Raw genomic sequence first — 17,078 nt, 5'->3', positions numbered from 1 at the left:
AGCACAATTGAAGAAGAATATTTAAATGTATATGAAGAGTTGGAGGACACATACTTAAATTATAAACTAAGTTTATTGGATGTGTTGCCCAACTCTGGCAATGTAATGGATAATCCTTGTATGAATAATCAGTCTCGTAAAGGTGAATCAAATTTAAGATTACCAAAAATTAGTATTCCTGTATTTTCGGGAAATTATTCGAATCCTTAATCCATAACAACACATCTTTAGACAAAATAGAAAAATTTCATTATTTAAAGGGGCTTCTTACTGGAGAAGCCGAACAGATATTGCGACATGTTACTTTATCTGCAGCGAATTATGATCAGTCCTGGACTTTATTAAATGATAGATTTAACAATAAGAAATATTTGGTGAATTGTTTATTAAATCGGTTATTAAATAGTAATTTTTTTTTAAATTATATGTTAAATCATATAAAAAATGTGTATAAAAATAGCCGAGACCGAGAAATTCCATTGTACATAGCAGCTATCGCTCCGCTCTTCCCTCTACGTTTTTCTACCTGTTCGAGATCCCTACTGCTATTTTTATACACACGTATCTTTGAAAAATGTTCCTATAATATGTCTACTCAGGTAAGATTTAACATATAAATAAAAAAAATTGCTGTTTAAAGTGAAAATATATGGTCATACATTAATTTTTCATAATAATTTGTTTAAACAATGAAACAATGGAGAGCATAAAAATGTATAGTTTAAAAAACAATATCCCACATCGATCATATTAATTAATTCACTGTAACTCTAATCCGAGGTGAACACCCCCAGGCATTCCACTATGGAGAGTAGACAGCTGGCGTGGCGTATTTAATGTAATATAAATTGTCATGTTTGTGCACGATAGCGCAATAAATAAATATTGTATTCTTCATAAATGATAGTACTTTTATACTGATAATTTAAGCAATTCGTGCAAAATTATTCCCTAACCATTCCAAAATATCAAAAATGCACAACGTTAATATTCAAGTTTTCACTTCTGCCGGCACTCCCGTAGTTTTTTTGTTGCATACCATGTCTTTCACGAATTTAAAACAAACTAATGTTGTCCACAATAGCAATGCGCTGCTTCTAGACATAGTCTAACAACACTTCCCTAGCGTGTTGATTATTCCGATGACCCGTTTGCTTAAACCTTTTCCTCATCACCCGCCTTTAGATATTCTTAGTACTGCTAATGGGTCAATTGTCATGACATCAGCTATTTTCAATCAAATAAATTTATTTAATGCAGATTATGACTTAATAAATAATGCTATCGATAAGGTAGATTGGGTGTCAATACTGGCCTCGTCCCATTCTGAAGATGGTGTTGCCATCTTCTTCTCAAAAATAAATGACATTATTTCTGTAAGCGTGCCATTCTCTAAACCCCGTACTAAATCCCGTAAGTATCCAGTCAGGTTTAGCAGAGGACTGATAAGAGCTCTTAATCCTAAGAAGAAACTCTGGTAGACCTACAAAAACTTGCTCGACTATCAAGAATTTTCTTTATTAAGGGCGCGTGTTAAAAGTCTTATGAAACTTTGTTATAATCGATATATAGAAGGGATTGCACTACCGCTAAAAACAAATATCAAACATTTTTGGAAATATACGTCTACTTTAAAACAAACTAATTTAGGATATCCTAAATTAATTAAATATGGCAGTATTTCATCCGACGACCCTAAACAAATAGTTGAGTTGTTTTCAAATTATTTTCAGTCAGTATTTGAATCTCAAACTGACTTAGGTGGAGACACTGTATACACCGTTGAAGAGAGCCATTCCAGTGACTCTCAGATCCTTATGCATAATTTATATTTCGTTGAAGATAAAATCAGCAAAGAATTATATTTGCTTGATCCAAATAAAGATCCTGGTCCAGACCAGTTTTTCTCAAGCATACACATCGGTCATTATGTGTCCCTTTACAGATCATATTCAATAAGTGTATGTCCAGTGGCACTTTTCCTGATTGCTGGAAATTATTTTATATAAAAAAAATATATTTTAAAAGAATAGTAGCTTCCATCATTATAATACTCGTAATAAAGCCAAAATTAGCGCACCAACCAGAAGGCTGCATAAAACGAGTAATTCTTTACAAGCCAATTGTATACATTTTTTCAACAAAATCCCTAGTGAGATACATGTGTTGTCAATAAATTTAAATCGTACATTAAAGTAAAACAGCTTGCTAAGGCCTATTATAATATAAATGATCCTAGTGCTTGGATATGAATTGCTCCAGTATAAATAGGTTACGCGACTATATCTCTTGGCTGCATTTCCAGAATCTGCATCTGGGGCGAACGTCAACATCCACGACTGTTTTAATGTAAAGTGGGAACAAACCTTTATACTGAAATAAATTGATACCACATGGATCATGGGTATCAATTTATTTCAGTATAAGTAGTATTATTATTATTTTCTTAGGTAGCTTAGTTCACATTTCAAGGATCGTCATGCTCGCTTAAATGTCATTGCTTGTGGCGGCGTCCATGCGTCGGGTTGTCTCTCTCCCTAAAATATGGCGAGTGGGCCGATGGCTGGCCATGCGTCATACTCGTGAACGGCCGTGCAACTTGTGGTGACTGGTCGTACTTGAATTCGTGTATGCGGTGATGTTAGTTATTTCGACTATGTGTTTGCGTGTTGTTCCCACGAGAATGTAAGTGCGTGCTCCTATTTCACCATGTCTCCTGCTGATAGAGGGCAAGTCTTAGTTTTTAATTTATTTATGTTATCATTATTAATTACGTAAGATGTCACGTGGAACATGGTGTAATGGTTGCAGCTCCTATCAAACGTGTAAAAAAACATGGCGATTAAAAAGAGTGGCGGAGAGTTTATTGCCAGTTCTTCTCTCCCTTGATTTGAGAACTGGCACTAAATGTAAAGTTAGAAACATTTCATCTACATTTCTTTTTTTTTGACGTTCATATCGATAGTATTATATATATTCGTAGCAATATATATATATTGCTAAGCTATATATATATATATATTATATATAGCTTTCATCACCTGTGACGATGTCAAATACAGCATTTGAGTCACCGTCGTTGAACTTATCTAACATTTAAATCCATCGCGGATCATCTTTGAGATTGCTACGTCCACGCTTAAACTCGTTAAACCAATTGTAAATAGTGGCACGAGATGAGGCTTCATTAAAAAATGCTAATCGCAGCCTATCATAGCTTTGTTGTTGAGTAAGCCTACAACGAAAGTCATCATAAATCATTGACCGAAAATTTTCTCGTTTTTATTTTCACATGTAAAAAGAGTTTTAGATTTGCCGCCAATTCACATAAACAAATTAATGCAATATACTAAATTAGGTTACCAAAGAGTTCTAAAATTGAAATTCAAAAAAAAGTTTTCATTAGCAATGTTTCTAACTGGCCCGTTCTAAAAAATTTTTGTGTTACCCACGTACATGGAGCCGTTTTGAAAATTAAATTAGCAGTTCCGGAGAAAAGTAGACGGGATTGTTTGATATACAAAACCTGGAATAACTCGGAAACAGTAGGAGATAGCACATTTTTGACACCAACCGAGTATTATCATCATCACCATCTACATCATCATCATAAAAATAGTATGGAAGGCCCGGGAAAAACAGACACCTTGCACTCTTTCGTTGTAGCGCCAAAGAGTACGACGAAGCGAAGAAGCCGCTGCGATGCTGGAGGCCAGAAGGGGGTCGTCCCCGTTCGTACACGAAGGATTGAGCAAGCCGTATCTGCGCTAGAATAACCCCACCACGCGGAAAAACCGGAAATAAACTTCGCCATCACCACCGACCGTGGCCTTATACAATATGACGACAAGACATCAATTTACACGGACGGGAGCAAGATAGATCGAGGAGTAGGAGCCGTATGGTCCAAATGGGAGAATGGCAGAGAGAAGAAATGGAAGACAAAGTTGGCCCCTCACTGCGCCGTATACCCAGCAGAGCTAGCAGCTCTCGTTGATGCAGTGAGAGAGGCGGTGATAGCGGGTACGGACATGAACATCTGCAGCGACTCGCGGTCTTTGCTCGAGGCGATCGCGGGCGGTCACTCTGACAAACCTGCAGACACCTGGTGGATAGCTGTTAATAGGGTCCAAATATAAAACTCCACTGGATGAAAGTGCATGTCGGCACAGAGGGGAATGAGAGGGCAAACGAAATCGCGAGAGCCACTGCGGAGACCTCGAAAGTCAAAGTACTCCACGTAGAGAGACCCGCTATCGCACATTCCATTAACTCAGAATGGAAAGTTGTACAAAGAAGGGGAAAACTTAATAGAAATCGAATGGAGGGAAAGACGGGTACGCTGGCGATGAATTCGGAGGAATTGTTTAGAGCTGCAGAAAGAAAAACACCTCTATTCATAACGAATGTCCACAAAAGTACAAATGAGTCGGACATCATAAATTATATTAAGAAAAAAACCGGACACACGCGCAGTTGCGACTATAATGCTTTTAAATTCTTTGTCTCACAGAAAAAACTTTCGCTTTATTTGGATCATGGGATGTGGCCAGAAGGCATCATTTTCCGACGCTTTATTCACTTCAAAATAAAGCGTAAGTTTGAAATTTCAATGAAGGAAGGCGGCTCAATTTCCATACGTTAATATTATGAATCTGGAACCAACGTATAAATTTGCTTCTTTTAATTGTAAGAACGTAAAACGCTCCATCGATGACTTACGTAATATGTGTAAGGTTGTCGATATTATAGCATTGCAAGAAACATGGTTATTCTCTGAGGAGACGCCACTTCTTAGTACCATAAGTCAAGAATTTAGTGGCACGGGGGTATAGTCAATGAATGCGGAGGCTGGCTTACTAAGAGGTTGGCCATACGGAGGTCTTGCCCTGCTCTAGATAAAGAGCATTTTTCAAAATGTCTCAGTGATTGAGTATCATAACCCGCGTGTGTGTGGGATTAAAGTGATAAGCCAGTTTTAAGAGCTAAGTGTGTATATGCCCACGGACGAAGCGGTAAATGTAGCCAAGTTTACGGATGTTCTTAGCTCGGTAAGTGCTATATAGACTGTTGTGCTATAAAAATACATACATTTTAGGGGACTTTAATGTTCATCCATATGAACGTTTTTATCATGAAATGGAGAATTTTGTAAGAGAGCAAGAATGGTGATGCTTTGATATTGAATGCTTAGGTGTCACTTCTGACACGTTCACGTTTGTAAGTGATGCTAACGGATCACGGCGGTGGCTTGATCATTGTTTAGTAACTAAAGCAGCGGCGAAGACTATTCAAAATGTGTAAGTCATGTATGATGTTTTTTGGTCAGATCACCGGCTGCTGGTTATTCAGTGTAAGTTTTTAGCAACGGTGAGAGCAAATATGCTGGCTCTTAGGTTTGTACGTTCTTGTCATGACGTAAAAGTCACATTATTCAGAGCATATTGCACTAGCTTCTACACGTGCAGCCTATGGGCCAGTTTCACTCGACAAACATACAACTCGCTTCGGGTGCAGTATAATAACGCATCGCGCTAGGCGCGGGTAGATTGCTTTTTTGCCAATATGCGAAAGCGGTGCGTGTCTTGGTGCGCCGGATGTGGGGCAGCTCCAACAACATCTTACGGATGATAGTCGAGAGAATGGAGTGCCCCTATTTACGACACTACTCCGACATCTCCGCAGGGCTTTGTACCTAATAGTTTTTGTTTAAGTACTTTTTTCTTATTTTTACTAATTCTACTAACATAGATCTTAAGAAACTATTGTTACTAACTTACTAATCAATAAATGGACTGTATTTGTCTGATGAATAAAATTATTATTATTATAAGGAAGTAAATTAGAAGAAAAACGACTGAACAATGGGACCGGCGGTATTAGGTAGAAGGAGCTACAAGAGGAACGACAAAACGGTTCCTAAAAAATATTACAGACGCTCACAAGCAGGTTAGAGATAGGAGATTCAGTCCTGAGATGGCGCAGGTCCTGGGCCCATTGCTGGGTACCTGTGCTGTTTCAGGCTGAAGTAAAAAGGAGATTGCGAATGTGAGAGTGGGGTGGAACAATACATCCCACACCTACTTACGGAGTACTCTTTTTTGCCTGCTACAAGTGTAACGTGGAACAAATGACTGGCATGCCGCTCTATCTTCAAGGACTGTCCGACGTGTTAGCTTGTAACAGGGCGCATCTGAAGTAATTTTGCCTAAAATAACTAAAAGAAGATCAAAGTTCAATGAAAGTAAAGCCAGGGCGGGGACTGCAAGGCGGCCAATTGCTAATGGGTATCAGGAGAATACTCACGGATAAGTGAAAGCCGCCCGCCTTGCGGGCCAGGTCCTCGTGATAGGAATGTGTAGACAAATAGATAGAGTAAGGAAATAGAAATAAGTAGAATAATAACTTGTAACTACTGCGATATTGCTCTGTAAAAACCCTAATAGAAATAAAAGGGTGTTGAAATTATTTTGCGGAAGGATGTATGAAAAGATGAAAGTTTAGCTTAGTCATCGCCTCCGGCGATTAAGTAGCCGGGGAAGGTATGCCTTTTAGGTGCTTTAAAAAAAATCTTAACCTAACCACCATAAAAACAACCTTCTTCACAGAATCCATACCAGCCAAAAATCTTAACTTACAAACATACCGCGATTCAAGCAACCACGGACGACATCTATTGGTTGAACATAGAACTATAAATGTTTAAACATACCGCCCACCATGGACAGAATGTACATCACCTCCGCCCACCGTGAGTAAACTGTAAACAAGTAATCGTAGTGGACTGTAATAGAGTTTAAAAAGTTCGTACAAGCCTTTCACAGTAGCTAGAAGTGACAACATACCTATTATATTATACAATAACAAAAAATGCGGTTTACTTTTCTTATAAATTGGTTTATTATTTCTTAAATCTGGCGGCGCGGGTTATTAATATATAAAACTTTATACCTATAAGCTATATTTTTGAAGTGGTTATATAGTGGACTGTATTTTTTCTTATTGATACCTAATATGATTGCTCAATAATGGACAATGGGAAAAAGAAAGAAAGGATGTCGGCACAGTACCTTCAACCTCGTGGCTTCTTCTAGTGGCTTCTTTCCTTTGTTGTACACCAATGAACAATCACTTTCACAAATTATACTTAATCAAGTTAAAGTTAATTGAATTTAAGTATAGTTAAAGTTTATAATAAAAAATTAAATGTTTAAAAAGAAAAAGGAAGCGTTGCGAGCGTGCGGTGAATAATCAACCATATCACGGGTCATCAAAATTGTCACTAATTAATTCTTATTAGAGATTCATCGTCGTGCGCGCCACCTATAGCCCGTTCCGGAACTAGTACCGTCATAGGATTGGGACATAAAATAGGTGGGTGACGAGATATGCGTCTAGGAACTATTAGGATGGGTATATGTATTGAGCAACCATTATTTAAAATCAAAAATTATTATAAAATAAGAATCCGGCGCAACCATTCCCCCGGGTTTGAAGGGTTGCCTTCAAGAAAAACTAGAAAGTAAATGAATAGCGATATGAAAAGCGATCTAAAGAAAAGTTTATTAAAGTAACTAACTTAACTAACGACTTATACAAATGTAAACTAACTAACCTAACTAATGACCTATACAAATGTAACTATTCGCTAGGTAGGGGACAGAGACGTACTACAGGACGTAGATAGGTACCTGACGCCGTAAGAACGTGGACCACACGTGTAACACCGTTTGAACCAGGGAAAACTTCCTCCACTATTCCTAAAGGCCAGTGTAGCGGCGGTGCATTGTCAACAATAACTATTACAACATCGCCGTTAGAAATTGGCTTAGCTGGCGTGTTCCACTTGTTCCGCATTTGCAATGTATGAAGGTAATCAGACTTCCAGCGCTTCCAGAAGGACTGCACTAGCTTGTCAACTAACTCATGACGCGAAAGCAAATGTAATCTATCTTCTTCGATTTCTCTAGCTGGTAGATACTTTAGCGGTGTTAAGTTTAAAAAATGAGCGGGTGTTAACGCGAGAGGTTCCGATGGATCATTGGATAGCGTGCGACACAGTGGCCGCGAGTTCATCACTGCCTCGATCTGTGCAAGTACAGTGCTGAACTCCTCGAAAGTTAGAATTTGATCACCTATCACCCGGTATAAATGAGCTTTAAGGCTTTTAATATTGGTCTCCCAATTGCCACCAAAATGACTAGCAGCAGGAGTATTTAATGACCAATCAATGCGAGTTTCAGCTAATACGTGACCAAACTCAGAGTTAAAGTGTTTTGAAACTAAGAAGTCGTGTAACTCCGAAAGCGTGCGCTTTGCGCCTACGTAATTAGTGCCGTTATCTGAGTACACGCGAGCCACGGGACCACGGCGTGATAGAAAACGCTTAAAAGCTCCAAGGAAGCTAAATCACCTGCAACTTCTATGTGAACAGTGCGGGTGGTTAAGCACACAAAAAGACATACGTATGCCTTGAACGCGCGAATTCCGCGTCCACGCGAACTACTCACTTTAAAGGGACCCGCGTAATCAGTGCCAGTATGTACGAAGGGTTTAGCGACTGGTGTAACTCGGCAGGAGCGATGATCGACCATTTCAGGAAAATTTGGTTTAGCGCGGAGTCGAAAACAGGGTAAACATTTGTGAACCCGGCTTCGAATTAAATTTCGAGCGGACAAAATCCAATATTTTTGACGCAGTATGGACATCAATAGCTCCGGACCTGCATGGCAATTCAATTTGTGATAGTAATCCACTATAAGATTCAAAATATGACCTTTCCGAGGAAGTATGAGTGGATGCTTACTATCAAATTTTATATCAGCGTTACTCAACCGTCCTCTGACTCTAAGAAGTTTGTTCTGAAGGAATGGCTTGAGACGCTGAAAAGCAGGGGTACATCGCTTGCCTGTACGTAAGCTAGCGATTTCGTTGAAGAAGTGGGACCGTTGAAGGTCACTCAGTATTAAATTCTCAGCGTAATCTAAATCCGCTGCGATTATAGTACTACGCCGAGGCAATAATTTAACAAAACGACAGATATAAACGACAATGCGTAAAAGCTTTGACCAAGATGAAAAACGATTTGCAAGCGTAATTAAAAAACTTTTCTCAACCTTTTCACAGTCTTCAGCAGTGAAAAGAGTTACATGCTTCTTTACTTCTGGAGGCTGAGACACAGTAGATGGATTAAAATCCGTAACAGGCCAAAAACTTGGATCTGATAGAATCCATTGAGGACCGCAGAACCAAAGCGGATGATCAATGATTTGTGCGGGACTAAGGCCACGAGATAAACAATCAGCGGGGTTTTCATGGCCAGCGATGTGATAAAATGTTCGCGGTGGAAATTCATTCTGAATCTTAGAGACTCTATTAGCAACGAAAGTATCCCAACGATGGGGCGAAGAATGCACCCAACAAAGAGCTACAGTCGAGTCTGAGAATGCGAAAACACGATCTATATTAATGCTATTGTTACAAGTATTAATTACATTAGCAATTAAGTTGCTTAGGACTAATATTGCACAAAGCTCGAGACGTGCTAGCGAAACCACCTTACGAGGTGACACTTTAGATTTAGCGCTTATCAGACTAAATGAGTTTTTGCGAAGACCTTGACTGTCTCTTACATGAAAGTACACAACTCCTCCGTAGGCCCTTTCACTTGCGTCCGCGAAGCCCACGACGGTTAAAACATCACCGGACGCGATGCCAACATGTCGCGGAATTTTAATTTTTCCAAGAAGAGGAAGTTCCTCCTTAAAACGGGACCACTGTTGAATGATGTGGTCGGGTGGTATATCATCCCAATCACATTCACACAACCAAAGTTGTTTTATGAGAAGTTTTGCGTATAAGACCACGGGTGCAACAAATCCCATGACGTCCCATATCCTAGCGACACACGACAGAATAGTACGCTTTGTACATGATTCAGCGGTTGTACAGATTTTAAGACTAAAATTATCTGTTGCGGGTGACCAGCATAGTCCTAGTACCTTATGCGAATCAGAGTCATCAAACTCCTTTACAGCAGAGAGACGATGCGACGGCGTAATAGAATCCAAGACTCTTTGTGAATTGCTTGTCCATTTAACAAGATCAAATTGTCCGGCTTTCATCAAAGCGATTACTTCCGCAGCGGTGGAAATAGCCTCATCTTCGTTGTCAATGCTGTAGACAAAATCGTCCATATACAAACCAGTCTTGACTGTTTGCTGTGCTCGCGGATAAGAAGAACCTTCATCCAAAACTAGTTGCTTTATGGTACGAAGAGCGTGAAACGGGCTAGACTTCAGTCCGAAACAAACGCGGTTAAATTCATAAACCTTCAAGGGTTCTTGCGGCGAAAAGCGATACAGAATGCGTTGGAACCTTCGGTCACATGGCCGAACTCCAATGCAAAGAAACATTTGACGAATGTCAGCGGAGAGAGCGATACGAAATAAGCGAAAATTAACAATAATATGAAATAAGTTTCCTTGCAGATTTTGCCCATTATATAAAATGTCATTAAGCGAGATTTGGGAACTGGACTTTGAACTACCGTCCAGGACGATGCGTAATTTAGAAGTAAGTTTATCTTCTCTTATTATACCATGGTGAGGTATTGTATATGAGGGTAAATTCCGAGTTTCTTCAGTGTCTAGAGGAGCGGGAGAAATATAACCCTTATTTAAATATTCACTAATCACGTTATCATACGCCTCCTTTAATTTAGGTGATGCCTGCATTTTACGTTCTAAACAAAGAAAGCAATTTTTAGATTTCTTAAACGAATCACCTAATGAAAATACATCCCCTTTAAATGGAAGCGCGACCATGTATCGACCATCCGTATCACGGGTAGTCGTGCTGCTATAGATATCTTCACACGCCTTATCATCTGGACTCAATAGTTGCGGGGCGCTTACTTCTTCTATCTGCCAGAATTTACGTACAGCAGCGTCAAGCGGGTCTGTAGCACAACAATATGAGACAGACGCGTGATTATCAACTAGAGCAGGAGCAGAGCCGACAATAACATAACCTAACACGGTCTCTAAAGCGACCGGTGAGAGACAATCAGACTGACCTTGAACTTTACGAGATAAGAGAAGGTGAGGAAAGATTGATGCTCCAATCAACAAATCAATATCTCCAGGGGCAGCGTAGGTATCGTCAGCTAAAGGTAAATTATTAAAATTGATCAACGACGAAATATCCACAGACACAGTGGGCAAGCGCTCCGTGACCTTGTCGACTACGAGGGAGTCCATGCTAAAACACACACTGAGATCAAAGCGGGAGAAGAATTTCACCGAAACCGAACTTAGAATTGGCTTAGTAGTGCCTCCAATCCCTTTAACCACTGAACATGAGGGTTTCTGGTTTGTCTCTAAACCCAACCGCTGGCATAAGCTGCGACTGGCGAAATTACTTTGCGAGGCACTGTCCAATAAAGCGCGCACGTTGTGTTCCCTACCTTGCGTATCGAAAACAACAACGCGTGCGGTAGCGAGTAACACCGTAGTAGGTGTGCGGGAAGCATTACAATTAGATAAGGAACACAATGTGACGTCATGGGGTTGCGTGGGTATCACCGAAGTTCGCCCTTTATTAGCGGTACTACCGTCGACTGCAGACTCCGTAATAAATGAAGCCTGTGAGCCCTGATCTAATAAGGCTCGCAGTGTCATACTTGATCCAGAATTATTGTTGGCCCTTACGAGGGCTGTTGCCAATAGAACTTGTTTTCTGGTATTAGTAAAACAAGTGGTAATATTTTCAATGTTGGTCTCTTCTGGTCTCGATGTTGTTGCCGTTGCAACAACATTGATATCTTCTGGTGATTGGTTGTTAGCTGATACATTATCTGTTGATACACTAGCGTTGTAATGCAAAAGTGAATGGTGTTTTCGTTTGCAAATCTTACACCTGGTGGGCAAACGACACGCCTCAACCGAATGATTAGCACCTAAACAGTTGAAGCATAAGGCGGAACTTTGAACAAACTCACGACGTGTTTTAAGGTTACCCTTAGCAAATTTCTTACAATTTCCTATTTTATGCGTACTATCTGAACAAAAGACACAATTTGATTTTTCCTTAAAAGTTACATGATGAGATTGAGTGCTTTTGACTGGTTTGTTTATTAAAAATTCAAGTGACCTAAACCTTTGCTCTAAAAATTCAAAAAACTGATTTAATGTTGGCAATTCATCTGTTAAATTACAAATTTTAGTTTCCCATAACTCTCTAGACTTAGTATCTAATTTTGAACTTAAAATATATAAAACAATAACATCCCAATTGTCAGTTACTATTCCTATATTTTTCAATGCATTTAAACATTCATTTGTGGTGTCTAGTAATTCTTTAACAGCATTTGAAGATTCGGAAACAATATTCTTTTGAGAAAAAAATCTTTTTAAAATACTATTTGTAATAAATTTCTTATTATTAAAACGTTGTTCTAACATACTCCAACATAGTTCATAATTTTCACTTGTAACCGGCAAATGTCGTAGTAACTGCTCGGCTTCACCGGTCAGGTAATTTTTTAGGTAATGCAACTTTTGCACTGCTTGCAACGATTTGTTGCTGTGTATCAATGACTTAAACAGGTCACGAAACGTGATCCATTGTGAATAGTGGCCAGAAAAAGTAGGTATTGTTATTCTAGGTAAATTTTACTTCACTGTTAATGTTGCTTACTACATCACTCGTAACTATAGGGCTATTTTTAAATTTAGTAAGTTTTTCCTTTATATCAATTTTGTATTCACTATATAAATCTTCCGTCTCTCCATATACATCTTTCAAGCTGTACTCCGATTCATCATAATCTTCCTCACCATAGTTACATATTAATTTATTGTGTGTCTCTTCAAATGTTGACCATTGTTTTTCTAATGCCCCGTATTCATGGGAAACATTTGTTGAGCAACAAAGTTGAATCAACGTGTTGCGGAGTTGCTGTCAACATGTTGCTGGCAACACTGCGTGTTGCAGAGTTGACAGCATCATGTTGACAAGCTCTCGCCCGACAAGCGTAAACATCAGTTTAGCGACAATTGTTGACGTGTGTGGACGAGTTTGCAACAGTTTATAAACATGGCAGTAGTGTGGAGCAATGATAAAATAATGCAATTAATAGAATTATTTCAATCAAAACCATTATTATGGGATTGTTCTATAAAACAATACAAAGATAGAAACAAAAAGAACGATGCATTCGAAGAAATTTCTCAAGTCCTAAATATACCCAAAAAAGACGTAGAAACTAAAATACATGTACTGCGTACTCAATTTACTAGAGAGAAAAAAAAGATGTCGGCAAAAAAAACTACAGGCAGCGGCGCAATAGAAAAATGTAAATGGATTTATTACGAGCCATTGGAATTTTTGTTATGTGGTGCAACTACTTCTGGTGAAACGGATACTATGAATAAAACAGTAAGTTGTTTTTGTATATAATTGTTTTATACTATTGTCTGTAAAATTATTACAATTACGCTACATTATTTTGCCATGGAACTCTTCCCTCTGGAGTTATAAAGTAATCGGCAAACTGTTCTCTAATACAAAGAGCTGATTGTGATGCAGGCCTGCCCCGTCTTTGCAAATCAATCATAGGAAACGAACTTAGTTCCCTTCGCCAAGAACCTTCTAATAGGTTACCTTCAGAGTCTTCAAAATCAAAAGTTTGTGGAGGTGTATATATGGATCTGGAAACTGAGTTACGTCTTAAGAAGTTATGTAAATATACACAAGCAATTACCACGAGTTCACAATTGGCTGGTTTTAACGGAATAGGTTTAGTGAATACACGGAACACCACACATAAAATGCCAAAAACATTTTCTATAATCCTCCTAGCTCTTGATAGTCTGTAATTGAATATACGCTTTTTGTTCCCACGTTCATGAATGCCAGGATATGGTTTCATGATGTTCTCCGTTAGCGCGAAAGCACTGTCACCTACAATTACATACGGCATTTCTGTTCCGCCTTGTGTTATTGGTTCAGGCCGTGGCAGTTTAAGTGAGTTTTCTAACAATGCATTATAAAACGGTGTTTCTTGAAATATTCCACTGTCGGACGACCGACCCTTAGCTCCATAATTTGCGTAAATAAAGTTGTAATTGCCATCTGCAATTGCCATAAGTACCATGCTGAACTGATTTTTATAATTGTAGTATTCACTTCCAGAATTATTTGGCGCCACAATCATAACGTGTTTCCCATCAATGGCCCCAATGCAATGTGGAAAATTCCATCGTATTTCGAATTCACGACTTATTTGTTTCCATTCTTGTTCCGAACTTGGAACCTAAAAAATAAATAAATATATAATAAGATAATAATTTACAGGTAGATGAAAACAATGCACTTGAAAGTGGTATGGAGTCAGAGCCATCTCAATCACCAAGGCCGAATGCTACAACATCTACATCTTCGAGGAAAAGAAATAAGACAGATGAATCAAATGAAATATTAGAGGTTTTGAAAAGTGCTAAAAAAAAGATGGATGAAAGGGAGAAGAAGGATCCATTTGATATATATGGTGAATATATTGCTGCTGAATTAAGAAGTGTTAAAGATGACCAAGCCGTGACACAGGCAAAGTACCATATTAATAATATACTGTATGAATTAAAAATGGGACGATATAATACATATGGATATCAAACGGCATCTTCTCATCCATCATCAACACCAAATAATGTTCAGGAAACTGAAATAAGGGAAATTGAGAGACACGAAACAAATAGACTAGATGCATTACGAGACGAAACAGAAGATTCGGCTATACTAAACTTAGTTAACTATCTCAGTGATGAATCAACGCAATAGCATACACTGTTTTTTTTTTGTGTTTTTTAATTAATAAAATACTTGATTACACAAATAGTGTTCTTGTACCTTGACATATCCTGCTAGTGAGTTAATTAGTTCTTGACATACATCTGGTATAATTTTGCTAATCAATTGTTTTGATACTCTGAATGTGTATGAAAGAGAACTGTATGAATCTCCAGTTGCAAGATACCGTAATGTAATAGCCAGCCTCGTTTGAGGTGAAACTGGCTGACGAATATTTGTTTCCCTTTTGGCTATTGATGGACCAATCATTTCTAGAAGATGTTCGAAATCACTTTTCGACATTCTCGTAAAGTTACAAAATGATCCATCTGTCATTCTGAGGTCACTCATCAAATTTTCTCTTTGCAAAAGATAATTTCGAATCCACCATCTTTTTCTCTTTTTTTTATTAGAGATTCTATACATCTGATACAGAGAACACAACAACACTACCTCCTCGGGCAACATTTTAACGCAGACTGGCGTGTGGACAACCTGTATTGATTTAAACATAGTTGCTAGCAACATTCTCGCCGCTCACCAACAATGTTTAGCAACTGTTGCTAAACAAATGTTTACCATGAATACGGGGCTTAATTGTTCCAATCTGGTTTCCAAATAACTTCCAGTAATTCTATCTTTTGGTGTTTTCTTAAAATTTGTATAAGCCCTTTTTAATGTTTTGTTAATATCTTTCTGTACTCTTACAAGTGATTCCATTGTGATTTTTCTAAGTTACACTTGTAAAATTTCCAAGTTCCAAATCGCAAATTTTTTTAAGTGTCTGGTGTACCTAATAATTTCGACTTAGGCAAAATCGGGCATGGATTCCCCGTGGTTCACCACTTTTGCCTTAATTTTTCTAAGTTATTTTACCAGAGTTATTAGACTTCAAATTTGTTAGGCAAAGTTTTAAAGTACTTACAGTTTTAGTCACCTTTACACTTACACACACCACAATCACTTATTTTACACTTTTTATACACTAACACTAGGGTTTCCAATCACTGCTGTATCCGGCTACGAATGACCATGATCAATAAAACACCAATCCCAAGGCTGAGACGATTTAATACAAAAAACAATTGAGATACTTATACTATTTTTGAATCATAACGATACCGCGATTCAAGGAACCACAGGCGACATCTATTGGTTGAACATAGAACTATAAATGTTTAAACATACCGCCCACCATGGACAGAATGTACATCACCTGGAATCCATTTTGGGCTAATAACATGGACTTGTGATAACAAAACAAATGGATTAACTGTCTCCAGATTTGAGTGTATGCCATGCGGATCATACTGCCTGTATAACCAGCAGTTTATTAAATGTAGAAGCAATTGGACAGCATATATTCTCGGAGTGGTCATTGCAGCAATACTGGCACTTGTCATTATATTAACATTCTTATGCTGCTTCAACAACTCATTTTACACCACATCTATACAAGTGGGTGCTTGGTTGCTGACAAGATCAGACAAAAGAAGAGCATTTCAAGTAAAGAGGCACAACAAAATAACTGGGAGGAATGATCAAGTTAAGTTCAGGGAATTTAGCGTCCCAAACAATGATCTAATGAACAAAATTATAGACACAAGACTGGCACTAAGAAAGGATGTCAACGGTGATGAGCCATTGTATGGAGACATCATTTACAAGGAAAGGAATGAAGGCGAAACAAACATGAATTATGAACCAAAGAATTTACTGAAGCCAAGAACAAAACCATCATTGCCAGAATTGCCGCCAAGAACAAACTCGAGTCAGTCGAGATGTGTCTATTACACAGGTCATGATGCTAATATGTACCTTCTTGCATGTTTATTTATTGTATGCCTGTCAGGCACACTAACACATGCATGTGATAAGGTTTTGTATCTTTCTAGCAAAGGGACAGTATGTGTGAAAGATAAATGCCAGCCAATAGACACATACATGACCACTATAACACAAGGTCAGGTAATATGTTTCAATGATATTAAAGGAGACATGCTAAAACTCAGAATCAAAAAAGGGACCCATATTTCAAGGTACACCAAGCTATACAAGACTTGCTCTTATAATGTAACGACAACAAGGTGGTATAATTGCAAAGGCAGTGGCGCATGTTGGGAAGGAAATAGATGCACTGTTAATTACGAACTAAACACACTGAGTAGGGTTACAAAAGAGCCGCATGGATATGGGTGCCAAATAGACTCATTGGGCTGTGATGTGTA

At 38.4% G+C, this 17,078-nt stretch overlaps 2 protein-coding genes across 2 annotated transcripts; one reads left to right on the top strand and one right to left on the bottom strand.

The window, feature by feature from the left end:
• Window positions 1-6,942: 6,942 nt before the first annotated feature.
• LOC125059586 lies at window positions 6,943-12,903 on the bottom strand. Its single transcript, XM_047664062.1, has one exon. It carries the CDS (start codon window positions 12,462-12,464, stop codon window positions 8,322-8,324), a length of 4,143 nt encoding a protein of 1,380 aa, XP_047520018.1. The 5' UTR covers window positions 12,465-12,903; the 3' UTR covers window positions 6,943-8,321.
• A 195-nt stretch (window positions 12,904-13,098) lies between these two features.
• On the top strand, window positions 13,099-14,915 carry LOC125059587. The gene is made up of 2 exons (XM_047664063.1): window positions 13,099-13,440; window positions 14,359-14,915. The coding sequence occupies exons 1-2, from the start codon at window positions 13,099-13,101 to the stop codon at window positions 14,839-14,841; spliced, it is 825 nt and encodes a 274-aa protein (XP_047520019.1). The 3' UTR covers window positions 14,842-14,915.
• The last annotated feature ends 2,163 nt before the right edge of the window (window positions 14,916-17,078 follow it).

Source organism: Pieris napi, chromosome 20 (genome assembly GCF_905475465.1).
Source record: "Pieris napi chromosome 20, ilPieNapi1.2, whole genome shotgun sequence".
NCBI classification, from domain to species: Eukaryota; Metazoa; Arthropoda; class Insecta; order Lepidoptera; family Pieridae; genus Pieris; species Pieris napi.
Note: the sequence above shows the minus strand (reverse complement) of the source record. Positions and strands in the feature narration are given on the sequence as shown.

Excerpts from the sequence above, each read along its gene's own strand:
- LOC125059586 (XM_047664062.1), bottom strand. The coding sequence starts at position 12,464 with ATGTTAGAACAACGTTTTAATAATAAGAAATTTATTACAAATAGTATT.
- LOC125059587 (XM_047664063.1), top strand. The coding sequence starts at position 13,099 with ATGGCAGTAGTGTGGAGCAATGATAAAATAATGCAATTAATAGAATTA. Across the intron at positions 13,441-14,358 it reads CGGATACTATGAATAAAACA|GTAGATGAAAACAATGCACT; the intron begins GTAAGTTGTTTT and ends AATAATTTACAG.